At 45.8% G+C, this 27397-nt stretch overlaps 1 protein-coding gene across 1 annotated transcript in view; it reads right to left on the bottom strand.

Annotated features, from left to right (window-relative positions):
• LOC140396438 (protein kinase C-binding protein NELL2-like) overlaps window positions 1–27397 on the bottom strand; it is a 369190-nt gene that overhangs the window by 70533 nt on the left and 271260 nt on the right. Inside the window, exon 15 of the mRNA XM_072485066.1 lies at window positions 23967–24062. Within this exon, the coding sequence (XP_072341167.1) occupies window positions 23967–24062 (96 nt within the window). The remainder of the gene's footprint in view (window positions 1–23966; window positions 24063–27397) is intronic.

The raw sequence follows: 27397 nt of genomic DNA, 5'->3' as shown, positions 1-27397 counted from the left end.
GAGGATGCTAGATGGGGACTCATCTTCCGAGGTAGTATGGGCTGAGGTTAGAAACATGAAAGGAGAGGTCACGCTGTTGGGAGTCTTCTATAGGCCTCCAAATAGTTCTAGGGATGTAGAGGAAAGGATGGCGAGGATGATCCTGGATAAGAGCGAAAGTAACAGGGTAGTTATTATGGGAGACTTTAACTTTCCAAATATTGACTGGAAAAGATATAGTTCGAGTACATTAGATGGGTCGTTTTTTGTACAGTGTGTGCAGGAGGGTTTCCTGACACAGTTTGTTGACAGGCCAACAAGAGGCGAGGCCACATTGGATTTGGTTTTGGATAATGAACCAGGCCAGGTGTTGGATTTGGAGGTAGGTGAGCACTTTGGGGACAGTGACCACAATTCGGTGACGTTTACGTTAAGGATGGAAAGGGATAAGTATGCATCGCAGGGCAAGAGTTATAGCTGGGGGAAGGGAAATTATGATGCCATTAGACGTGACTTGGGGGGATAAGGTGGAGAAGTAGGCTGCAAGTGTTGGACACACTGGATAAGTGGAGCTTGTTCAAGGATCAGCTACTGCGTGTTCTTGATAAGTATGTACCGGTCAGGCAGGGAGGAAGGTGCCGAGCGAGGGAACCGTGGTTTACCAAAGAAGTGGAATCTCTTGTTAAGAGGAAGAAGGAGGCCTATGTGAAGATGAAGTGTGAAGTTTCGGTTGGGGCGATGGATAGTTACAAGGTAGCGAGGAAGGATCTAAAGAGAGAGCTAAGACGAGCAAGGAGGGGACATGAGAAGTATTTGGCAGGAAGGATCAAGGAAAACCCAAAAGCTTTCTACAGGTATGTCAGGAATAAGCGAATGACTAGGGAAAGAGTAGGACCAGTCAAGGACAGGGATGGGAAGTTGTGTGTAGAGTCTGAAGAGATAGGCGAGATACTAAATGAATATTTTTCGTCAGTATTCACTCAGGAAAAAGATAATGTTGTGGAGGAGAATGCTGAGCTCCAGGTAAATAGATTAGATGGCACTGAGGTACGTAGGGAAGAGGTGTTGGCAATTCTGGACAGGCTGAAAATAGATAAGTCCCCGGGACCTGATGGGATTTATCCTAGGATTCTCTGGGAGGCCAGGGAAGAGATTGCTGGACCATTGGCTTTGATTTTTATGTCATCATTGGATACAGGAATAGTGCCAGAGGACTGGAGGACAGCAAATGTGGTCCCTTTGTTCAAAAAGGGGAGCAGAGACAACCCCGGCAACTATAGACCGGTGAGCCTCACGTCTGTAGTGGGTAAAGTCTTGGAGGGGATTATAAGAGACAAGATTTATAATCATCTAGATAGGAATAATATGATCAGGGATAGTCAGCATGGCTTTGTGAAGGGTAGGTCATGCCTCACAAACCTTATCGAGTTCTTTGAGAAGGTGACTGAACAGGTAGACGAGGGTAGAGCAGTTGATGTGGTGTATATGGATTTCAGCAAAGCGTTTGATAAGGTTCCCCACGGTAGGCTATTGCAGAAAATACGGAGGCTGGGGATTGAGGGTGATTTAGAGATGTGGATCAGAAATTGGCTAGCTGAAAGAAGACAGAGGGTGGTGGTTGATGGGAAATGTTCAGAATGGAGTTCTGTCACAAGTGGAGTACCACAAGGATCTATTCTGGGGCCGTTGCTGTTTGTCATTTTTATCAATGACCTAGAGGAAGGCGCAGAAGGGTGGGTGAGTAAATTTGCAGACGATACTAAAGTCGGTGGTGTTGTCGACAGTGTGGAAGGAAGTAGCAGGTTTCAGAGGGATATAGATAAGCTGCAGTGCTGGGCTGAGAGGTGGCAAATGGAGTTTAATGTAGAGAAGTGTGAGGTGATTCACTTTGGAAGGAATAACAGGAATGTGGAATATTTGGCTAATGGAAAAGTTCTTGAAAGTGTGGATGAGCAGAGGGATCTAGGTGTCCATGTACATAGATCCCTGAAAGTTGCCACCCAGGTTGATAGGGTGGTGAAGAAGGCCTATGGAGTGTTGGCCTTTATTGGTAGAGGGATTGAGTTCCGGAGTCAGGAGGTCATGTTGCAGCTGTACAGAACTCTGGTACGGCCGCATTTGGAGTATTGCGTACAGTTCTGGTCACCGCATTATAGGAAGGACGTGGAGGCTTTGGAACGGGTGCAGAGGAGATTTACCAGGATGTTGCCTGGTATGGAGGGAAAATCTTATGAGGAAAGGCTGATGGACTTGAGGTTGTTTTCGTTAGAGAGAAGAAGGTTAAGAGGAGACTTAATAGAGGCATACAAAATGATCAGAGGGTTAGATAGGGTGGACAGTGAGAGACCTTCCCCCGCGGATGGAAATGGCTAGCACGAGGGGACATAGCCTTAAACTGAGGGGTAATAGATATAGGACAGAGGTCAGAGGTAGGTTCTTTACGCAAAGAGTAGTGAGGCCGTGGAATGCCCTACCTGCTACAGTAGTGAACTCGCCAACATTGAGGGCATTTAAAAGTTTATTGGATAAACATATGGATGATAATGGTATAGTGTAGGTTAGATGGCTTTTGTTTCGGTGCAACATCGTGGGCCGAAGGGCCTGTACTGCGCTGTATTGTTCTATGTTCTATGTTCTATAGCACCAAAGGGGTGCGTTTAAATCCACATACTGCCACAATGGCAGTCTGAGCCAGGCAACCCTGATCCCGAGGGAGATACCCCCAAGTCCACAGAATTGGCAACAATACTGCCCTGCCGGGGCAGCCACCCCAGCAAGCCCAACAACGTTTGAGGGCTTCTGAGATTTTGTTTAGCCTCCCACATCCCTTCACCAGCCATGGCACCTCTGCCCTGCTTGTATATACTTGCACCAATTCGCTCCCGCAAGGTGGCCCCCTAAGAGGGGTGGAGCAACGCGGAAGGGTGGAGCATGAATTGTCTAACCCACTAATGAAATATAAATCCATGCAAATGAAGGGCCGCAAACTTCAATAACATCGCCAATGAGGGGCCAAAGTGTTGGAATCGGTGCAGGGCGCAAATCACGATTTTTCCAATGCGTGCTATTTTCGCCTGATCTCAATTCTTGATGCGAGGGGCAGGAAGCAGCAAATTCAGCCCATTGTGCACGGTAGTACAGTGGTTAGCACTGTTGCTTCACAGCGCCAGCGTCCCAGGTTCGATTCCCAGCTTGGGTCACTGTCTATGCAGAGTCTGCATGTTTTCCCCGTGTCTGCGTGGGTTTCCTCCAAGCACTTCGGATTCCTCCCACAAATCCAGGAAGATGCGCTGTTCGGTGAATTGAACATTCTGAATTCTCCCTCGGTGTACCCGAACAGGCGCTGGAATGTGGCGAATAGGGTATTTTCACAGTAACTTCATTGCGGTGATAATGCAAACCTACTTCTGACACTAATAAAGGTTATATGGGCTGTGTTTATACCAAATAATTCTTGCTTCACCAATACACGTTCATTTTGAAAATGCACAACTTATAGTTGTATCTTTATTACAGTATTCAGAAAATCCCTTCCTTGACTAATAAGCTTTATGTAGTGAACTTTACGTATGAAAAAACATTTCCATCAGAGCTTGGAGAGGGTGCAAAGGAGATTTACTCGAATGTTATGCCATTTAATTCGATCATGTTTTTTTCAATAGATTTAGAGTACCCAATTCATTTTTCTAATTAAGGGGAAATTTAGTATGGCCAATCCACCTACCCTGCACATCTTTGAGTTGTGGGGGTGAAACCCACTCAAACACAGGGAGAATGTGCAAACTCCACACGGACAGTAACCCAGAGCCGGGATCGAACCTGGGACCTCAGCGCCGTGAGGTAGCAATGCTAACCACTGCGCCACCGTGCTGCCCCAATTCGATCATGGTTGAACGGTATCTTAACTCCCCCTACTTGGTTCTTCTTAGAATAATGAAATCTATTGATATGAATTTGCAATTTTCATATGACTTGGCCTCCAAAGCTTTATGGGGAGGGAGAGAGGTTCAGATTTCCACTACCTTTTTTGTGATGAAGTTCTTCCAACATCACCCTAAGCAGACTAGCTCTAATACTAAAGTGATGTTCTGTCCCACACGAGGATGTAGTTTCTCTCTATCTATCTTGCAAACTGTTTTGATCATTCTAAACGTGTAACTAGTAGAGTTGACTGGGGGGAGCCAGTGGATGTGATATATTCAGACATTCAGAAGGTTTTTAACAAAGTCCCGCATAGGAGATTAGCGTGTGAAATTAAAGTGCATGGGATTAGAGGTAGTGTATTGAGATGGATAGAAAACTGGTTGGCAGACAGGAAACAAAGAGTTGGAATTAATGGATCTTTTTCAATGGGCAGTGACTAGTGGGGTACCACAGGGATCAGTGCTAGGACCCCAGCTGTTCACAATATGTATTAATGATTTAGATGAGGGAACAAAATGTAATATCTCCAAATTTGCAGATGACACCAAGTTGGGTGGGAGGGTGAGCTGTGAGGAGGATGCAGAGATCCTTCAATGTAATTTGGAGAAGTAGAGTGAGTGGGCAAATGAATGGCAGATGCAGTATAATTTGGAGAAATGTGAGGTTATCCACTTTGGTAGGCAAAATCGAGAAGGTAGTCTATAATCTGAATGGCCATAAATTAGGAGAGGGGAAGATGCAATGAGACCTGCATGTCCTTGTACACCAGTTGCTGAAGGTAAGTATGCAGGTACACCAGGTGGTAAAGAAGGCAAATGGTATGTTGTCCTTCATTGCAAGAGTCGAGTACATGAGCAGGGATGTCAGGGTCTCGGTGAGGCCACACCTGTAATATTGTGTGCAGTCTCCTTATCTGATGAAGGATGTTCTTGCTCTAGAGGGACTGTAGCAAAGGTTTACCAGACTGATTCCTGGGATGGCGGAATTAACTTTATGGAGAGATTGAATCAGTTGGGATTGTATTCGCTGGAGTTCAGAAGAATATGGGGGGATCTCACAGAAACCTATAAAATTCTAATAGGACTAGACAGGGTAGATGCAGGAAGGATGTTCCCAATGATGGGCGTGTCCAGAACCAGGGGCGAAATTCTCCCCCAACGGCGCGATGTCCGCCGACTGGTGCCAAAAACGGCGCCAATCAGACGGGCATCGCGCCGGCCCAAAGGTGCGGAATGCTCCGCATCTTTGGGGGCCGAGCCCCAACATTGAGGGGATAGGCCGGCGCCGGAGGGATTTCCGCCCCGCCAGCTGACGGAAATGGCATTTGTTGCCCCGCCAGGTGGCGCGGAAATGCGGCGCATGCGCGGAGCGTCAGCGGCCGCCGACAGTTTCCCGCACATGCGCAGTGGGGAGAGTCTCTTCCGCCTCCGCCATGGTGGAGGCCGTTGCGGAGGCGGAAGGGAAGGAGTGCCCCCACGGCACAGGCCCGCCCGCGGATCGGTGGGCCCCGATCGCGGGCCAGGCCACCGTGGGGGCAGCCCCCGGGGTCAGATCGCCCCGCGCCCCCCCCCAGGACCCCGGAGCCCGCCCACGCCGCCTGGTCCCGCCGGTAAATACTAGCTTTGATTTACGCCGGCGGGACAGGCAATTTCTGGGCGGGACTTCGGCCCATCCGGGCCGGAGAATTGAGCGGGGGGGTCCTGCCAACCGGCGCGGCCCGATTCCCGCCCCCGCCCAATCTCCGGTACCGGAGACTTCGGCGGGGGCGGGGGCGAGATTCACGGTGGCCAACGGCCATTCTCCGACCCGGCGGGGGGGTCGGAGAATGACGCCCCAGGGGTCACAATCTGAGGATACGGCGTACACCATTTAGGACAGTGTTTTTCAAAGTGGGGGGCGTGACCCGTGAGTGTGTCATGGGTATTGAAAAATGGGTCGCCAAAAATGATCCCCAAAGATCACCTGATCTTTCTTTCCGTTTTCTCTCGGGGTAAAGTTTTGCTGGCCTAATGTGGTCCTGTTCAAAAAGGAAGAGCACATTCATAAGGCTAAATTTAATACCTTACCAATACACAAATACAATGTCTTCATTATGAAACCTAATATTTGGAATGGCTGTGAGATCAACACTGGTGTGTCTTAGGTCTGGGTCTATTCTGTTTATAGCGTGCATTTTGTAGAAGGCAGTTTTACAATGAAGACCTCTCAGACGATGACAGAGCCAGCATGACGTCTTTTGATGTGGAGGAAAAGCTTAGTACTACCTCACACAATTCAAGTTATGTGCACTTTATGAAAGGAAAAGGTAGGTGTATTTTTAAATGTACAGTGAGTCCTGTTTAGATTTCGACTGTAGCAGTATTGCAGCTTGCCTGGCCGGTGGACTCTGCCCAAGTCTCAAATTTCCCGCCATGATGGCATCAGAATTTGATGAGCAATGCCATTATCTCACAATCCAACTCATCATTTCTCCCTTTGTGCATTGAAATATTTTACTGTTGAATCAATTTCAAAATGAGATGACGTCTGAAAAACGTGGATGGCTGATGCACTGTAAATGAGTGTATTGTCTGCTGTCGCACATTTATTTTGAATTTAAATGTTGACGAGAGGAATAAGATTGATTTCTTTATAGCTGAACTCACATAGATACAGTGCTACCAGATCAGAGAATGTGATCATGTAGGTGGGATGGCACACGGCATATCAAATCCTCAGATCATTAAGCAGCCTTCAGGTACTTCGGAGCCCAGAGTTAAATCGCGGTTTTGAGTTGGAAATGTCCGATTGGACAAAACCAGAGATTTCAGTGCCGGGGATGTAAAACTGTTTGTAAGTTAAATTTGCAAAATACAAGGTGGAATTATTTTGTTGCCATGCAACATCTTGGCTTTAAGTATGCAGAAATGAATGCAATTTACCATCATAAATGAGGAAGATCAATCATATTAATTTTGAATGCATAAAAATAAGGACAGGCTCTCCTGAATAGTAAGTGAATGTGGCGTGGGTCGGGAGAGACAGCCATTTGGTAAAAGTGGGTCGCCAGGACAAAAGTTTGAAAAACACCGATTTAGGACAGAGATGAGGAGAAATGTCTTCACCAAGAGAGTGGGGAGCCTGTGTAATTCGTTATCACAGGAAGTAGTAGAGGCCAAAACATTGTATGTTATCAAGAAGCAGTTAGATATAGCGAAGTGGATCAAAGGATATGGGTAGAATGCGGTATTAGGCTATTCAAATGGATGATCAGCTAAGGTCATAATAATGGTAGAGCAGGCTCAAAGGGCCGAATGGCATCCTCCTGCTCCTATTTTCTATGTAACGCTTCAAGTAGATTAACCTCCTAATACTGATAGATCTCGGTGCTCTGACCTAGGATTTGTCCAGCCATGAGGAAATTGGAGAATAGAATCTATTAGAGCTGATGCAATATTGACATGGTAGCACAGTGGGTAGCACAGTTACTTCACAACTCCAGGGTCCCAGGTTCGATTCCCGGCTTGGGTCACTGCCTGTCCGGAGTCTGCACGTTCTCTGTATGTCTGCATGGGTTTCCTCTGGGTGCTCCAGTTTCCTCCCACAAGTCCCGAAAGATGTGCTGTTAGGTGAATTGGATATTCTGAATTCTCCCTCTGTGTACCCGAACAGGTGCCGGAATGTGGCGACTAGGAGCTTTTCACAGTAACTTCATTGCAGTGTTAATGTAAGCCTACTTGTGACAATAAAGATTATTATTATTATATTCCAATTCCTCATGTAATGCTTCAATTCTATAAATTGTGGCATTGATGGTCAGATATTTTGAAGATGTATATGCGGCACCAAATAATTTGTGCTTCATTGATACCTGACCATTTAGAAAGTACACAATTTATTCAAAGTAGGGAATTTCTGCATTGTGTTCTGAAAGATATGACAATGATATGGAGAAGGTGCAAAGTAGATTTACTCCTTTACTCCAATGAGGCAATAGCCATTCTCAAAACGTCCATGCCCATCACATCAAAATAAGCAGAGAATAAATACACAGGTTGTGTTTCTGAGCTTCAGTGAGCTGGGGTATCAGGGTTCAGAGGGAAATGAAGGTGAAGTTTGGATGCTAGAGCTGCTCTTATTTGAACTGAATAGGAGGAGCTTATGCCTGCATTTAAATGAGCTTTGACAAAGTCATCCAGACTCAAAACATAAGCTCCCTTCTCTCTCCTCATATGCTGTCAGACCTGTTGTGTTGGGTGCTCTGCTACACAGACGAACCAACATGGTTGGGGGTGGTACAACTCAGTTTTATTACTAACATGTATTTACAATGGTAAACTGGTTATTGTGGTTCGATCATAACCCTTGAATCTGTGGACCTATCCCTAACACTATCTTGGAGTTGCACTCAGCACATGGTGGACTTGTTGTGAGCTCTGTGCCCTGAACTGTCTCCTGCTGGAATGCGCGGGAAGTGTCGTGTTCCCCGTTTTAGTGTGTATGCTCTTGCCTGTGGTGTTGTGTGAGTATTGATTGGTCCGTTGATCTGCCCATCAGTATGTATGTGTGTTTGCACCATGATGTTTACCTGAATATCATGACAAGACCTTCTGTGATTGTCCAGTATTTTCTGTTCTTGTTTCAGATTCCAGAATCCACAGTAATTTGCTTTTATCTTCAATGTATTCCACCTGGCCTGAGAATGTTTTGATACTGATGCTGGAGAGTCAAAATGGAAAGGGATCTATTCTCCAGTGCTTGCATTGATAAGTGCAATATTGACAAGAGAAGGTAAAGATGCACAGGTTTACCCGTTACAGAGTTGAATAATGGATTGGGAAGTTTTATTGCCATTTAATGCGATAGTACAATTCAGAGAGTGTACTGTTTGGCAAATGTAGAAACTGCAGGTGTTGGGGTTTATAAATTGGAACCAAATGCACTGCAGTTTGCATAATTTCAAAAAGCAAGGAGAAAACCTCCAGAGACATGGAGTTGAAATTTGTACACCGCTCACAGGCAAACCTCATATATATTATAAACATAAGCAAAAGCAGCTGTTCCCAATTAGCATCAGATGCTCAAAAGCAGGAGTTTGTGGGATTTCAATGGCCTACAGTATTTCTTTCCCTGACCAATTTTAGCAAGCTTGTGTTGCTTGCTAATTAATCTACACACAATGCAACAAAAATGATTGCAGTTTGTTACTGAGATCATTTCTCATTAGGACTTTGTCACGTTTACAAAGCACATGTGATGTATAATCAAAGTAAATGCACAATATTATCTTCATTACAAAGAGTATGAAATGAATGATCAAGGTCAAGTTTTTTATTATTTATTCATGGGATATGGGTGTCACTGGCTAGACCGGCATTTATTGCCCATCCCTAGTTTCCTTTGCGAAGGTGGTGGTAAGCTGACTTATTCAACTGCTGCAGTCCCCGAAGCATAGGTACACCCACAGTGCTTTTGGGGAGGGAGTTCCAGGGTTTTGACACAGCGACAGTGAAGGAATGGTGATATATTTCTGAATCAGGATGGTAGGTGACTGGGAGGGGAACTTTCAGGTGGTGGGGTTCCCATGTATCAGTTGCTCTTGTCCTTCTAGATACTAGTGACCGTGGGTTTGGAAGGTATCCAACAAATTTGCATGTTCCTGATACGTGCCAAGCCTTGCATATTGGCATAGACGTCAATTGAGGCAGTTGCAATTAATTGTTTTTGAGGTGAGTTATTAATGGAGCCATTTTGAACTTACCTGCCTGGGCACTAACCAGGCAGGGCTGGTTACCTGAACCAATAGTGATTGTAGAATCTCCAGATTTTCGTCCCATTAATTTCACTGGGATGAATATCGGGCCATAACGACAACAGGTTCTGCCACGTTACTGCCCAGGTGCCATGTTTAAAATTCCCCTAATCACCCAGAAGGCCAAACAAATATTAAAAACATGAAGACATTACAATTTTTAGTTTTGGAGATAATTAGATTGAATTGGTCCACAAAATGTAAGTCTACAGACAAACTGGAGGTAGCAACCAGGGGTTGGTTGTATATGCAAATGCAGCTAATCCATCGCAAACAAGTGGTGCACAACCATCCCTAGAATATAATAAAGACCAATATAGTCCCTAAATAGGTTTCCAATATGTGAATGCACATTCCTGTTTGACCAGTAATTGAATCCGTATGACACTTTTCTCATTCCAGCTACAAAATAAATATATTTATAAACTCATAGACTGGAAACCAGTCAGCAGTGGAAATGAACACTCATCTATTACATCACAAAGTAGATTTTTTTTTTAATTTAAAAAGTCAACTTGCATTACTTCAAGTTTATAATTTGATTTTTCTCAATTCACTTGTGGAGAAATTGCACGTCTATGACGAATGTCATTGTAATCCAATGGGATACCCATTTTTGGATTTATTAAAACCAAACCCCCTTCAGGAACTAATACGTGAATGACTCAAACTGATTTTTTTTTGGTTTAAAGTATGTTACAGGTTTTAGAATATAATAAAGTGTCCCCCTCATATTCCTGGATGGCACTCTATAATTAAATTAAATAATCAATGTGATCGGATCCCTAGTCTTGGGTTTAAAAAAAAGTTTAAATCATGTTAACCTTAGTAAACAACTTTGTGGAGAAAACAGTTACTATTATTATGGGTGAACCTCTTCATGAATGTTATCCAGCTGAACTGATACCCTGTGTGACTAGGAATAGCATTAGTGAAGTCACTTGCATTCATTTATGTGGAAAGATATTCTACTGAAATATCAATAGTCTCCTGTTTTCCCAATGAACATTACCTGATCTGTAGAACATCCCTTGCTGTACTGTTTTTATTTTGGTTATATTGCAGTTACATTTCTAGGCAATTTAGGACAATCCTCTGCAAAATTATTTGGGGGGATTTATTTTTCGGAGATAACTGAAATGAAAATGGAATGAAAATCGCTTATTGTCACAAGTAGGCTTGAAATGAAGTCACTGTGAAAAGCCCCAGTTTGCATTCCAGTTTGTAAATTTGTGTTATGAATTATATGCTTTCAAATTGTAAACTCATCTAACCAGGAACATCCTCAACTATTTAAACAGCCATAATTTTCAAACAAATCTTCCATTGCAACATTGAAATTTGGTTTGTTTTAATACAAAGATCAATTGCCAGAATTTACAAGCTATGTATTTGTTATAACCCCTACAGGGACGACCCGATTAATCTCCCCGTGAGCCTTGGGGAGTACAGCTCTCCCGCTGAGGGGTGCAGGCCCTTCAACGGGCTCGATAATTCTGCTGGATAAAATCCAGCCCAGACAGGAGCTGGGGTTTCAGAATGGGACTTGGGTTGGTGTTTCGATATCCAATTCCTAAACCAAGGGTTGGAAATAAACCTTTCTTGACTACCATAGTGTGATTGCACAATGTGCCAACTAATATTCAATACATGTGGCTATTCAAATCACATCAAAAAGGAGTTGTGCAGTCTGGGATTGAAATTGGGTCAATGCGATGAAATTGTCGGGGCTCCTCGGCTCCTGCACAAAAAAATGCTGAAGTACAGAATAATTGTACCTGTCTCTCCAGCTGTCCAGGGATCCACCATAATCTCGAAGTACATATACATTTAAGTTAAAATGATATTAAATGAAATAATTTTTATTGTCACAAGTAGGCTTACATTAACACTGCAATGAAGTTACTGTGAAAAGCCCCTAGTCGCCACATTCCAGTGCCTGTACGGGTACACAGAGGGAGAATTCAGAATTCTCAGCTGGTACGGGAATTGAACCGACCCTGCTGGCCTTGTTCTGCATCACAAACCAGCTGTCTAGCCCACTGAGCTAAAGAGATAGCTAAAGCATACGCATCCACTGTTTGAGCCACAGTCTGATATGCAGCGAGGTCAGAAGTGGTTCTGGCTGTCTGATGGGAGGTTATATTCAAAATCCTTTGCTTCTTTTCATTTAAAAAAATCCTTTTTGGACTTATTAATTTTTAAAATAAATGTTTCATTCCCTCTGTTCCAGTGACCTGCCCCTGTATAAATGGTCTGATGCAAATGCAAATTGCTGATGCCAGTGATCAAGACCACATTGTATGTATCAGCATTTTGTTCGCTGCCTAGCTACAACTTACCATATTTTACATCACCACTGGTCTCTAACTGCTTTCAACAGGAAACTCAATGTTCCTCATTTTTTCTGTCTGCAGTACTGTCAACAGATTCAATTGAGCTGATACCCTGCCTGAGTGACAAAGGAAACATCTTTGATGCAACTTCCCCATCTACTTTGTCATGATATGCAGATACACACATAATGATATACAGACAAGCAGCTAATGGGCACAGAGAACAGGACATGACCAATAAGCAGGCAGGCTACTCAGGGGTGGGATCTGTTTATAAAAGACACGAGGCACTCACACTCCGCCTCTTGCCACTGATGAACATCTGGAGAGTCAGTCAAGGGTGTTGTTACAATCACACACCTCCACCACGTAGCTAAGAGCTAGTCTGGTTCAGTCAGACAGAGTAACCACACTTAAGTTAGCAGAGAGTCGAACTCAGAGAACTGTGCTAACTGTGCTATTAGTTCAATAAACCTGATGGAACTAACTTCAAGGTCTGGAGTATCTTTCTGATCTAAGCTGCATCCAGTTGCAGCCAGTGTTAGACCAGTGTACCTAACACGACATACTCAATGGTTGAACAGCAAACCATAGTACCACCTTGCCCAACCAGAAATTAGTTTTGTCTCTTGGTCGTCAATTTTGCCAGGTGCAAGTCGATTTTTAAAACTAACTTAACAGTGACACTTAAGTCGTGCACATCAACTTGTTTTTATTTTGGCAATAAATTTGTGGTCTCAGATCATGCACGGGAGCCCGGGGTATCTGCTTTAGTTATGTTGGTGTCTTAGCACAACGCCCTGGATTATTGGCAAAGGATTGTGGAATCTTAAATGGAAATTGAATCCAGTGCGGTTTGAGTCTTCATGATCTTCTGTGCTGGTTTTAAAAACACTGTACTAAAAGCTAGCTCCCCCCACAAAATGACCAAACCACAAGGCTAAATTAATCACCCTTGGGATTTTATGCTAATTGTGCTCATTTGTAGGCCTTCAAGGATACTCCAAGAAAACCAATGGGAGCATCAGTGAGGTTGCATTATCTGCCCATGCAACAAATTAATAAGATGGGCACCTTACTTTTGAAAAGGTGGCATGAAATGGACAATTTACCTTGACAAAAAGGAGTCCAGGGGGTCAGGTGTCTTCTTTTGTGGCTTTTATAAGGAGAAGGATTACCTAATTCCTGAAAATGTCCCTGCAAAGCCATTAAGATCCAAACAATCTTGCCCACGTGTTGATAACTGTCCCTCTCCATTTCAAAGGAAGAGATGTAAAATTACCATAAGAATTGCTGACCTACTGAAGATGGAATTTCAAATCAAACATTAATGGTGGGATTTGAACCTGTCTCTGCAGAGAATTAACCTGGGCCTCTGGATTATTAGGGCAGTGACATTACCACCTGGCCACTGCCTCCCCTTCATCATTTTTCCGTTTCCTTTCAGCCAACTCAGTGTACAATAACCTCCGTCCTTTCTCCCACTCTTACTTTAGACTGGCTGTTATGTGGACAGATTCTTAATTCCTCTGACTTTTAATATATTATATGGGTCTAGTAAAAACCTATTACTCTATGATGTTGTAGCAGCTTATATCCATGTAGTTTCAGATACTTGTGCCATAATTGATAGATTACAATGGGCAATACAAAATTACGGGGCTAATCTTATAAAGGCAGTTCAGAAAGAAGAAAAAACACACCCTCAATGTAGTTATTACCACAGGTGTAGAGTAATGATCCATGACTTGAACGATACTCTCATTAGAGACAGTTTTCATCTACGTTCTGCACATGTCCACATGTAACTCATTGCAAAGCTGTGACTCGTCAAAAGTAGGCCACAAGCCCTGATAAAAGCATAAACCAGGGCTTGTGAATAGCCCCAAAGCCTTGCAATTTATTTATCTCATGACTTGTTCCATTCATAACGGGCAGCACAGTAGCAAATTGGTTAGCACAGTTGCTTCACAGCTCCAGGGTCCCAGGTTCGATTCCGGCTTGGGTCACTGTCTGTGTGGAGTCTGCACGTTCTCCCCTTGTCTGCGTGGGTTTCCTCCGGGTGCTCCGGTTTCCTCCCACAGTCCAAAAATGTGCAGGTTAGCTGGATTGGCCATACTAAATTGCCCTTAGTGTCCAAAAAGGTTAGATGGGGTCACTGGGTTACGGGGATAGGGTGGAGGTGTGAGCTTGGGTAGGATGCTCTTTCCAAGGGCTGGTGCAGACTCGATGGGCCAAATGGCCTCCTTCTGCACTGTAAATTCTATGATTCTATGATTATGCTACTGTCAAATAGGTAGGTGGTGAATCTTTGAATCATTTGAAATCATGCAAATAGACCTATTGACAGAGGGAAATTAATTGTATTCAGCAAGCTCCATTACCCTAAAGGGTGGAGTGGGAGAAAGAACTCAAATGTATTATCAAATGACTGCTCCAATCATTTGTTTTAACCAAAAATGTGAACAAGCAGATTCTCTCTAGATAACTGTTCTTTCCTAAATGCCCCTGAGAAGGTTTTTTTTAAATATTCATTTTGTGATTTTGGGTGTTGCAGTCTAGGCCAGCATTTGCCGATCCCTAGTTGCCCTTCAGAAGGTGGTGGTGAGCTGCCTTCTTGAACCACTGCAGTCCATGGGGTGTAGGTACACCCACAGTGCTGACCCTGTGACAGTGAAGGAGAGGAGATATATTTCCAAGTCAGGATGGTCAGTGGCTTGGAGGGGAACCTCCAGATGGTGGTGTTCCCAGGTTCTGCAGCTCCTTTCATTCTCAATGGTAGTGGTCGTGGGATTGGAAGGTGCTGCCTAAGGAGCCTTGGTGAGTTCCTGTAGTGCATCTTGTAGATCGTACACACAACTCCCACTGTTCGTCAGTGGTGGAGGTATGAATGTTTGTGGAAGGATAGTATTCAAACGGGATTCTTGTAGAATCCCTACAAGACAGTAGGAGGCCATTTGGCCCATCGGGTCTGCATCGATCTCGCAAAAGAGCACGCTACCGAGGCCCAGTCCCCCACCCCATCCCTGTAATCCCATCTAACCTGCACATCTTCGGATACTAAGGGGAAATTTAGCATGGTCAATTGATCTACCTTGTACATCTTTGGTCTGGAGCCCCGGGAGGAAACCCACGCAGACATAGAGAGAACATGCAAACTCCACAGAGTCAGTCACCGAAGGTCCGAATCAAACCCGGGTCATTGGCGCTGTGAGGCAGCAGTGGAAACCAATGTGCCACCGTGCTGCCATGTTGTTGGATCTGCACTCATCCAGGCAAGAGGAGAGTATTCCATAATATTCCTGACTAGTGCCTTGTAGATGGTGGACAGGCTTTTGGGGGGTGGGGGCACATCATGACATCACTGAATTGTTAAAATAGTTTACCTATTTCTCAGCCCAAAAGAAAATCATAGGGTCTTTTTGTGAGGGCCACGAAGAATCCAGCACGTGTTGAAGGATAGAAAGAAATAACATTTATTTACAATAACATATATATACACAACCATTGCACGAGGCGCTGGATCGGGCGGCATGTCACGAGACAGAGAACGGCGCTTCCGTGATGAACGGCGTAACGGTTGTACATCCACAGCCCGTGGGCCCGAGGATTCCCCCTCTGAGGCGTCCTGTGTCAGAGTCGGAGTCCACTGCCTCCGTCATCTCGGCGTCTCTATCTCCACACGGTTCTGCAATGGCCTGCGCAGGCTTTGAGTGCGACACCAGAGGAAGATTGTGAGGAATACTTTCCACTATGTCTGGTCTCTGTGACTGTAGAAATGAGCTCCGGGGGTGGGGAATCTTTGGAAGGGATGGTCTTCTGGACTGAACGTGGTCTACATGCTTGCGCTGGAGACGACCCTGGGCTTGCACCTGGGAAGAGATAGGGCCCGTTTGGCGAAAGAGCCCGTTTGACGAAAGATTACGCCAGGGACCCACTGGGCACCACCAGCAAAATTCCGAACGAACACTGGGTCACCGGGCGCAAACTGCCGAATCGGCTGAAGCCGAGAAAAACCAATAATTATTTTCAGAGTTCAGTTAGTGTGCATAGAGGGAATCCCATGTGATCATGGAACCGCCACAGTGCAGAAGAAGGCCATTCAGCCCATTAAGTCTGCACCGAAAGAGCACCCTACCTTGCCCCACATCCCCGCCATATCCCCATGATCCCACCTAACCATTGGACACTAAGAGGCAATTTAGCACGGCCAACCCATCTAACCTGCACATCTTTGGACTGTGGAAGGAAACCGTGGCTCAGGAAACCCATGCTGACACTGGGAGAATGTACAATCTCCACACAGGCAGTCACCCAAGGTCGGAATCGAACCTGGTCCCTGGCGCTGTGAGGCAGCAGTGCTAGCCACCGTGCCACCCATATCCTCAGAGGAAAGGGAAGCAGTATACTTGATTTTTGAGATACCCAAAACAAAGGTACTCTAAAATGATTCATGGAATGGGGACAAGGATAATGATGACTGTGCATATTGAACATCCACATATAATGCATAAACCGCAGCACAGTTTAACGAATCTGAATCATCATCCATTTCTACCATTTACTAAATGCATAGTAAGAAGTTTCATGCAAAGGGGCGAAGTTCTCCGGTATCGGCGCGATGTCCGCCGACCGGCGCCAAAAACGACGCAAATCAGTCCGGCATCGCGCCGCCCCAAAGGTGCGGAATCCTCCGCCCCTTGACCGGCCGAGTCCTAACCTTGAGGGCCCGCGCCGGACTGATTTCCGCCCCGCCAGCTGGCGTGAAAATTACATTGCCGGGCGGCGCATGCGCGGGAGCGTTAGCGGCCGCTCACGGCATCCCCGCGCATGCGCTGTGGAGGGAGTCTCTTCCGCCTCCGCCATGGTGGGGACCGTGGCGAAGGTGGAAGGAAAAGAGTGCCCCCACGGCACAGGCCCGCCCGTGGATCGGTGGGCCCCGATCGCGGGCCAGGCCACCGTGGGGGCACCCCCCGGGGCCAGATCGCCCGTGTCCCCCCAGGACCCCGGAGCCCGCCCGCGCCACCTTGTCCCACCGGTAAGAGAGGTGGTTTAATCCACGCCGGTGGGACAGGCATTTTAGCAGCGGGACTTCGGCCCAGCCGGGCCGGAGAATCGCGGCGGGGGGGGGGGGGGGGCGCCAACCGGCGAGGCGCGATTCCCGCCCCCACCGAATCTCCGGTGCCGGAGAATTTGGCAACCGGCGGGAGCGGGATTCACACCAGCCCCCGGCGATTCTCCTACCCGGCGGGGGGTCGGAGAATCTCGCCCAAGATCTGCCAACAAAGCCACACTCCAGTTGATGTGCAAGTACTAGTCATGATTTATAAGACCCGAATTAACTAGATTTGTTCAAAGCTTACTTACGCTGGAACCCAGATGGTATACCAAGTAAAGACACTTCTAAATATTGAAAACTGCAAATGTGTTTTTTCATTATTTTTGACAATAAATTTTTCATTTAAAAATGCTGTCAGTTGGTAAACCGGTAATATGTTGGGAGTTTTTCATTTAATTATAGGTCTCAGTTTTATACACTCTGTGGAAAGTTTCACGTGCATTTAATGAAAAATGGCCTCCAAGGAACTGTGAAGATTGTTTTTGGATCTAAAATTTCATCAGAATACCATCAATCAAAACCAAGGCATATTTGATCCAAGTTTAAAATTTGATTTTCACGCATTAAAACTGAGATTGAAATTTTAAATACAATTTCTGTTGTAAGAGAAGCACCAATTCTGATATTACAAAATACATGCTCGTACCATCAAATCAATTTATCACTGGTCGTTATTGAAGAATTACACTACAATGTTAAAGCACGGTATTGAATTCAAAACCCAAGTTACAGGTATTACCTAATTATGCAACTGTGGTAAGATTGAGTTAGTGTGCCACAGTCTCTCGACAGCTGTTATATTTCAGACAGGCCTGCTTGCTTGCAAATATACAAAGTCCTTGGCTGCTAAATATTTTATGTTTTGAAAGTGCAGTGGAAGTGTCTGCTTCCTTCAAACATCAACAAAGGTTCAGCAGGAAGTTTCTGAAGTTTCTGTGTTGAAACAAATGAACCCTTTGGGCCAGAATTTGCTGCAGCAGGGGCATCTAATTTGATGCCAGGCATTTGGTAGACTTGCCCCTGCCCCTACCCCCCCCTTCAGCTCTAAAGGATTGGGAAATAAACAAAAGGAAGGACTGAGAAAGAGAGTGCATTCAATACCAATTAGGTACACGGATGAGGAGTTCAATTCTGAGAGAGAAAAATAAGACAGGAAATGTAAGGATTTTTTTTTACAAAAAGATGACTTTTATATCTCCCTGTAAAATTCAAAACCTGAAGCAAGAGGCTCGAAACTTGCAATGGTTATTTTTTAGCGAGGTTGATTGACAATCATCATTTAAAAGGCTTCTTGCACTGTCGAGGTTTTCTTGCCCACATGATGCAAAACATCAGTGCAAGAGAAGAAAAACATGACTTATTTTAAAAATCCTGGGCTGGATTCTCCGCTGTCGGGATTCGCCGGCCGCGCACCCACACCTGGGTATTTCCCGATGGCGTTGGGCTGCCCACAATGGGAAACCCCATTGGCCGGCTGGTCCCGCTGCCAGTGAGTGCGCACCGTGCGGGACGAAGAATCCCGCCCCCTTACGGTGGTCCAGGCCTTCACTGTTCTTCCCTTGGTGAGGCTGATACCTATTTTTCTTGAATTTGGTATCCTTCATTTGACAGGATACTGGCCTGATGTGAGGCCAAACCAGTTGTATCTTCTGGCTCTTTTCTTGTCCTGTTCCACAATGGTATCTACATTTACTCAGCTAGCGGGTGATAGCCTACCCTTTCGGTTAGGAATTTTTGTATGTGAAGTACATATTTCTTCACTTCTCATCACCAAGACTACCGATTGAACCATAGAATTTCTGCAGTGCAGAAGGAGGCCATTTGGCCTCTCGAGTGCACTGACCTTCTGAAAGAGTGCATCATCACTCTGAAAGAACACCAACACAAACTCACTCCTCTGTTCTATAACCGTGACTTGCACATCTTTGGACACTAAGGGGCAATTTAGCATGGCCAATCCAATTTTGGACCTATTTTCACCTCCTGTAACATTACTTTAGTCCATTCTTGCCTCAGGGCATTTATTACCAAAACCCTCATTCATACTGGCAGCTTCATTCATCTATCATTCCATGTCTTATTGGCTCCCAGTGCACGGACACCTTTTGAATTTTAACGCTGGTGTTTAAATCCCTCCGTGGACACGCCCCTCTCTATCTACTGCAGCCCTACAACACTTCAAGAACCCTCAAATTCCGGATTCCCATGCATCCCAACCTTCTTCCACCCACCATCCCTCGGCCCTCCCATGATTGACAGCCACCCACACAGCTCTCGAATTTGCTCCCTCAATCTCGACATTTATCTCCCCCCTTAAAACATGGCCCTCATGTGAAACGTCTTAGATATCTTACCATATTAAAGTGCTAGATAAATGCAGTTTGTGTATTGCTGTTGCTATTATTCAATTTGTTTTTGCAGATTCTTCCTACATCAAGAGTGGGAACTGGAATCATCACACTTTTCTTTCCATGAGGTACTCAAATATCTGCCTTTTCATCAGTGCCCAGAACTCTAACTCCAGCTTCTTCCACCTTTTCAGTTTTATCTGGCAGCATCTAACACAATAATGCGGCTCCATTTTCCTGGTTAGCTCACAATCGCAACCCAAATATTTTGCGCGACATTCTCTGCCTCATGACGCCACAAATGTGTGGCGGAGAACCTGGGCCGGGATTCTCCGATATCCCGGCCAAATGTTGACGCTGGCGTCAAAACCGGCGTGAGCAACGCCGGCATCAATGGGCCTCCAGGCCCAGTCATTCTCCCCTTACTAGGGGGCTAGCACAGCGCCGGAGTGCTGTGCGCTGCTCCGGCGCCGAGAGTCAACCCTACCTCGGTGGCGTGGGTCTGCGCATGCGCACCATGGCCGGCGCAGGTCCGTGCATGCGCGCCACGGCCGTCTCCGTGCCAGCCCCCAGGCAACATGGCGGAGCCCTACAGGGGCCCGGCGCGGAGGAACATAGGCCCTCCCAGGAATGAGCGCTACCGCCGATCGGTTGCCCCCGATCGTGGGCCTGGCCACCGTGGACGGTCCCCGCAGCCAGGACGCTGAGGTCCCGCCGGTTAGGACCACATGAGGACCACGCCGGCGGGACTCGGCGGGCACTCGGCCCGTCGAGCGCAGAGAATCGCCGTAGGGGCCGCTTTTGACCGGCGCCGTGGTGGCCCCGCCGGCGCGAATGCCGCCTAACCGCTGGTCGTCGGAGAATCGGCGGCACAGCGTGGCGGGATTCGCGCACCCGCTCGGCGATTCTCTGACCTGCTGCGGGCTTGGAGAATCCCGCCCTGGGTATCTGACCAAAATCGAGATCTGCTCCTGACACTGAATTGGACACCACCCTCCGGTCCCTCGCTGGTGGCGATAACGAGTTCACGCCCCGCGCCGGCAGCAGCATACAAAACCGGTATTTGCATTCATTTAAATGTCATTAGCAGTTTGACCCAGAATTCTCTGGGCCTCCGTGATTCTCCACCCCTCTCAGGTGGAAGCCTCACGGCCATGAATTACAAGTATTGAACCTCACCCCTCAGGATTACCAGCTGTCGTCTCCTGGTGGGACTGGCAGCGCTGATTGCCTCTGTTCCGCACTTCCCAGGCAGTGTTCAGGAGGGCAGCTCGAGTCTGCAGCCCATGCCGTGGAAGAGGGTGTCCCTCCGCTCATCACTGGCATGGAGCTGTGCATCCACCTCGGACTCCCAAACTCAGGGAGCAGGTCTTCCTCTGAGCCATGTTGGTGGCTGCAGTGAGTTTGTGGTAAGTGGAGCGCTTAAAAACAGTTCCAGCTGTTTCTTTAGCTCTATCTCCACCGTTAGAACACCCGCTGAGCCAGGGATTGCTCGAACTTGTGCCAGCAGAGTGCTGGCCTATTATCATGTCCTGAATTATTTCCCAAATAGCGCTCCCAACGGGAATGGGAACTGCATGCAATTCAGTCCCGGCATCAACACTTTTGTCTCCCAAACAGAGAATTTTGCCCTTTGTTTGATTCTTTACATATGTGTACCTTGATACACCATGAAGGAGTTTTAACAATTAATTTAGTCTTTCAATAATTTAGGGATCAGTCATTTTAATCTTCCCTCCTTCCATCTTGGCTGAAGGTCAGCTGAAATGACAGAGATGACAGTGAGCTTGCTATATCTGTCATTGTACAACATGCTGCCTCGAAAATGGAAGCGACCAGCAGGAGTGCAGCAATAAAAGCTCCCTCCCACTCAGCTGCCCATATGCAAAATGACAGCCCTGGCAAGGCAGGTGTGATATTCCACTTGATTTTTTTAAAAATAGAAGACATTTTTCTGTGATAATACTAGTGATTCTAGTAGCAATAATGCTAAATCAAGATATGGAACACCTGTAAATACCATCAGCAATTGTTCAGTCACTGTAGGTCGCTTTGAACCATATCTCTTTCTTCACATCAGCAAGGTCATTAATAAATATAGTGAACATAACCGTCCCTGACCAATCCCCTGGGATCACTGCTGACAGCTGCTCAAGTTGGACGACTGGAATTGATAAAATGACCTTGGTTCCAATTAGCTAGCTAATTCATTTTCAGTCTGGACTATTTTCTTTCTTTCCCTCACACTTCACTTCAATAACAGACGTGTTGTGGAGGATCATCATTGCTTTCGAGATGCATAATGCAGATCATCTACCAATTACATTTATATTAATCTAATTCCTCTATTCTTTTCAAATATTGCTTCAAAATTGGCTAATTACTGGATTTGCTGTATTATATAAATTTTACTTAAGATTTCATGTTATTATTTTTCTAATACCATCTCTTCAATTAGTATAGTAAGATACTTGGAGGGAATTAACACTAATTATGATTTGTTCCAGTATACAATATTGATCTTTCGTCATTTAAAACTGCTAATATCTCCTCTGATGTGTTTAGGCCAGTCATTGTGTTCCTTCAGATTAGTTTTAGGATGGTGTGGCCCAAAACAAAAATTAAAAATAACAAGTTTTAGCATATTATATTTATTTATTTTACAAAACCGATAAAATGAAGGTTTGCATGAGTTGGGCTCTTTCATGATCTTGCTCGGGGCATCCTGAAGTGCTATTCAACCATTGAAATACTTGTTCATGTATAGTCGTAATGTAGGAAATGCTACATGTGATTATGGTAGACCCCAATTAAGTTCAAATTGTTGGTCCACCATATACTTTCTGCATGGTAAACAATAGCTGGCTGCTTCTGGCAGGGATGGTGGGAGTGGGGGTTGCGGGTGGAGGAAGTTGGGGGCAGGGAAGGGCAAATTAAAGCTCTCTTGTCATGAGCCACTTTCGCAACCTTTTTAAGCAGACCTGAAGAAAAATCTCCCACTCGTACTCTTATGGTTGGAGTGATTGGAAAGGAGAACTTTAAAAATAAACATGCAGGAAAAAATATTTGGATTGCATTAATATGGCAAAAGAATTCAGACTGAGTTGAAGCTACCGAAAGAGACCTCCATCAGATCAATTGGTTCAACCTTAGCCTGAATCCTTCTGTGCAGCGATTCAATAATTCAGTGAAGTGGAAATTGCACAATTGTCGATAATTGACTCTAGCTCAATTGTAAAGAAAACTCTGCTTACTTAATTTAATAGGGCCTAATTAAGTTTTATTTAAATGTTATAAAGTAGGTAGTTATATTTTTTTAACTGAAGAAAATAAGCAAATAAACGACTGAGCATGTTTCTTGAGGCTTTCTACAACTGCTTTCTTTGCACAAATGGAACAGAACGTTGAACACAGTTGTTCATAATCGTCTGATCGTTCGCGGAGGTATGCTTATCAGAGGTAATTAATTTAACACCATTGTTGGGAATGTTTAGATTTTGCAGTGGAATTAGCTGATGGCTTATTTTATTTGTGGTAGAAAGTTACTGCAAAAGGTATAGCATTTTGATCACCTTTTATGTTATGAATGCTATGTTTGCTCAGGTTGACAGTGAGATTCTTATAGTCAATAATGATGAAACATCCCAAGTAAAATAAATATTAGAACTCCGATCGACCTTGACGATGGAGCTTTATTTTTCTGTGGCTCCTGACTGCTTTCAGTGTATTAAGCAGAAGGATCCCTAAAGCCCTGTTCACAGACTCTGACGTTCATTTCTTGTGTCGTTCCATCAGAGCTGCACCAAAAAGTGAAGTCTGAACAATGTAAAGGGATTTACACTGACTTCTTGGTGGATTAAAGCCTCTAACCTGTTGACCCCAATGTAGATCTGAGCTGCAGAAATCCAAATCCGTGTCATGCTACACGAGGAGAATCTCTAACCAAATGCAGCCTGGGGGAAGCTGTCAGTGGATAGAGCAGGCAGGTCGTTTAATAACTCCTGCAGTACCAGCATAGCCAAAGCTCGGTATAAATTTCGGAGGAATCACATTCAGTTTGTCTCAGAGCTGGCAGTATAATCAGGCTGTACTCTGGCAGTACTCTATTACCAGTCAGTCGCAAGTACATTTCAGTGGCTGGTTAAATCAATGGATATCATAGTAATGAGGTGATTGACAGATTAGCCCTGTTTCAAGTAATTTTTGGCACTAAAATCCCTCCCGTAAATCTTCAGGCTAAACCATCCTGATTGTTGTGTTGGTATTGCGGTGCAACTTCCCATCATAAACTGAACTGTAAGGTGTAACATCAAATCTATAAGCCATGTTTCGATGCAGGATTACTAACCTGGAGGGACTAGACATATGCACCAGTGCAACCACTATTTAATCCCTTGCAGAGCTAGAGTAAAATGCACTTGTGTAACGATACTTATCATGTCCTTGTGAAAAGCAGATCCTCTGCTTACCTGTTTCACACAGTTGTCCTGTGAATCCTTGTGGACATGCACAGACTTTGGGAGCAATACAGGTGCCTCCATTCCTGCAGCCATCTTCACAGAATGCTGGTGAAGAGAACAAAGAACTTTTAGCATGACATTTCCAGTAATTATCCCCACAACAAACCACAGAACGATCTCACCCAGTAAGGTGTTGGCATGGATGAGGACTGAGAATTAATTTTTCAATTAAATGGCAGACCCTCAATTACACTTCCAACAATTAAGTGTATGTGTTGGCACCGAAATTAAGAGTATGTGTGGCAAAATGGCAATCAGCGCAGGGGTGGAGAATGGGCGTTGACGCTGGAATCCGGCACAATGCCGCTCCCCCAATTCTCCAGTCCCCGGAGAAGCGGCGCGAATCGCGCATGCGCGTTCTACGCGGCGCGGGTAGGGGGCCGTTGACAGAGGCCCCCTCAGCGATTCTCCAAGAGTAACTGGCTGAGTTCCCAACGGCGTGGGTCTCTCTTAGTCTCACCCGTCGGGAACTCGGCATGACGGCTGCGGACTCAGTCTGCGGCCGCCCTGGTGCGTGGTGGGGGGGATCCTTCACCGGGGGGGTGGGGGGGGGGGCTCACAGACGGCCAGGCTATCGATCGGGCGGCACTATCCGCGGGCGGCCACAATCTCGGAGGGTTCTTGGTGATGGTGCGCCATGTCGCGTGGGCCGCCGTGTGCATGCGTGGACCCCCGACCGGAAGTGCAGGGCCTCATATCGGCAGCCGGAGCTGCGAGGACTGTTCCGGGGCCCTGCTAGCCCCCTTCAGGTAGGAGAATCACTCTGGACTTTCTTCAGGAAAGTCTCACACCTGAACCCCCATCAGACCCCCCCTATCATAGACCCCCTATCATAGACCCCCATCAGACCCTATATCAGGGGCTCCCATATCAGAGACCTGCTCATCCCCCATATCAGAGACCCCTATATCAGAGACACACCCACCATCACTCACCCCTGCCTGAAAGCTAAAGAGCAGTCCAGGAGGAACAGTGAAAACTCATTGCTTTCACACTCACTTGTCCCTTACACCTGCTGCCTCAGACAGAGGTGTACAAAGCAGCAACTGTTACTTCATAGAAAGCCAAAACCATGGGCTGGATTCTCCTGCCCCAGCCACAGCAAGAATACCGACAATGGAAAAATCCATTGACCTCGGAAAAAGCTTTTTCTCTTTGCAAGTGAATAGAAGCCTTGCAGATCAAAGGATCTAAGGGGTTTTAAAGCCTTGTGATATGGGGCGGGATTCTCCGGCCACGTTCGCCTGGTGACCTGAGAATCCCAGAAGAGTTTGAGCTTCTGGGCGCCACTCCTCGTGCCAGCGCAAACCAGAAGTGATTCAGTTCTGACGGGAGAACAGTCACCCATGCGGAGATTCCAGCTCCTAATTTTTGAATAGCATTATTATGATCATCGAATCATAGAATTTACAGTGCAGAAGGAGGCCATTTGGCCCATCGAGTCTGCACCGGCTCTTGGAACGAGCACCCTACCCAAGGTCCACACTTTCACCCTATCCCCATAACCCAGTAACCCCACCCAACACTAAGGGCAATTTTGGACACTAAGGGCAATTTAGCTTGGCCAATCCACCTAACCTGCACATCTTTGGAGGTGGGAGGAAACCGGAGCACCCGGAGGAAACCCACGGACAATAATATACAGGGAAGTAGAGCTTCTAGAACCTGATGGCAGCTTGAAAGTTAAACATTTTAATAAAATAACAAGGAAGTAATGGAAATGTTTTTAAATCAGCAACCAAATGACCTCTGACCAGTAACGATCATTAAATTTGATCAGCAGGAGCTGCTTCTATCAAGTAATCAACTGGGTTGCCACGGTATTTGAAGTATCTTAAATTACAATATGCAATAGAACTTTGATGTAAGGCTCGGGTATAAGAATGCTAATTAGAGATCTTCTGATTAAAAAGACATTTTCAGTTAATAATGCTCTTTTTAATGTCTGGATTTATTCAATGGACAAAACTCAAGTGTGGTGTAAACATAAACACAAATAACTTGGAGCTTAAAGTCAAAATTGGAAACCCTGGAAAAGTTGAATTGATAAATAAATGTCTCAGAGGAATTTTGATTCATTGAAATAAAAAGGACTTGTATTTATATAACACTTTCCATGACCTGCTGACATCCTGCAGTGCTTTACAGCCAGTGAAGTACTTTTGAAGAGTAGTCACTGTGGTAACGAGGGAAAAGCGACAGCTAATTTGCACTCAGCAATCTCCCACAAACAGCATTGTGATAATGAGCAAATAATCTGTATTTTGTGATTTAATTGAAGGACAAATATTACCCTGGACACCAGGGACAACTCCCCTGCTCTTCTTCGAAATTGCGCCATGAGATCTTTTGCATCCACCCTAGCAGGCAGATTGTGCTTAAGTTTAACATGTCAGCAGCAAGACAGCACCTCTGACAGTGCAGCGCTCCCTCAGTACTGCACTTGATTTTGTGCTAAAGCTCTGGGACCTGAACCCCAAACCTTTTGATTCAGACGCAAGGTGCTACCACCTGGTCCGCGACTGACATTCGGCCAGAATTTTCCATTCCCGGCTGTGCCGGGAATCGTGAGGGGAGATGGCGTTTCCCAATTGTGGGATAAACCAGGAGCAATGCCAGGAACCGCATTCACATTCATTAATATCTCACGTATACAAATTAAAATGGCCACCTTGCTAGAATTACGTTCGTCCTCCAAATTAAGATATTCTTTTGCCAGAATTTAATACATTCAGTTTTATGGCTGCATGTAAGTGGCGTGCGCCTGTTGAGCTTCATCGCTTCCACAATTTTGCTTTCTCTTTGAAGACCTTTAGTGCTGGCAGTGAAAGCTGCGACAAGGCTGGAAACAGGAGGCAGGTGAAAGCTGGAAGTGGGGTAGGAGTAGGATGGATAGATGGAGTGAAGGTTGGATAGGGAAAGGTGGTGGTGGAAGAGGGGAGGTGGAAAGAATGTCAGGGGAGGTTGGGGAGAAGTCTGGGGAAGGTGGCAGTGGAGGGTGGTAGGTCCACGCTGTAGGTCTGGTAGGTGTTGTTCTCATTGGTGGGAACTGGGGGGGGGGGTGGTTACGGGGTGGAACTAGACAGGTGGCTCAGCCAACTGGAGAAGGCAGGGTCAGAATAGACATGGGGATGGTAATTGGTGAGAGTCTGAGTGGAGGGAAAGCATGTGAGGGTGGATGGGAACAGGGTTCAGGGTAATGGGGGAGGTTGACGGGTGACAGAGGGGTGAAGAATACTGATATTGGGTGGGTCAAGGATGATGGAGATGGGGGAGGGAAGGAATTGATGGGTGACAGTGAGACGGCAGAAGATGATGGTCTGAGTTTCAAAGGTGACACACTGGCCGGGATTCTCCGAGCCCCCGCGCCGCGCGGCGCC

This window comes from Scyliorhinus torazame, chromosome 19 (genome assembly GCF_047496885.1).
Source record: "Scyliorhinus torazame isolate Kashiwa2021f chromosome 19, sScyTor2.1, whole genome shotgun sequence".
Taxonomy (NCBI): domain Eukaryota; kingdom Metazoa; phylum Chordata; class Chondrichthyes; order Carcharhiniformes; family Scyliorhinidae; genus Scyliorhinus; species Scyliorhinus torazame.
Note: the sequence above shows the minus strand (reverse complement) of the source record. Positions and strands in the feature narration are given on the sequence as shown.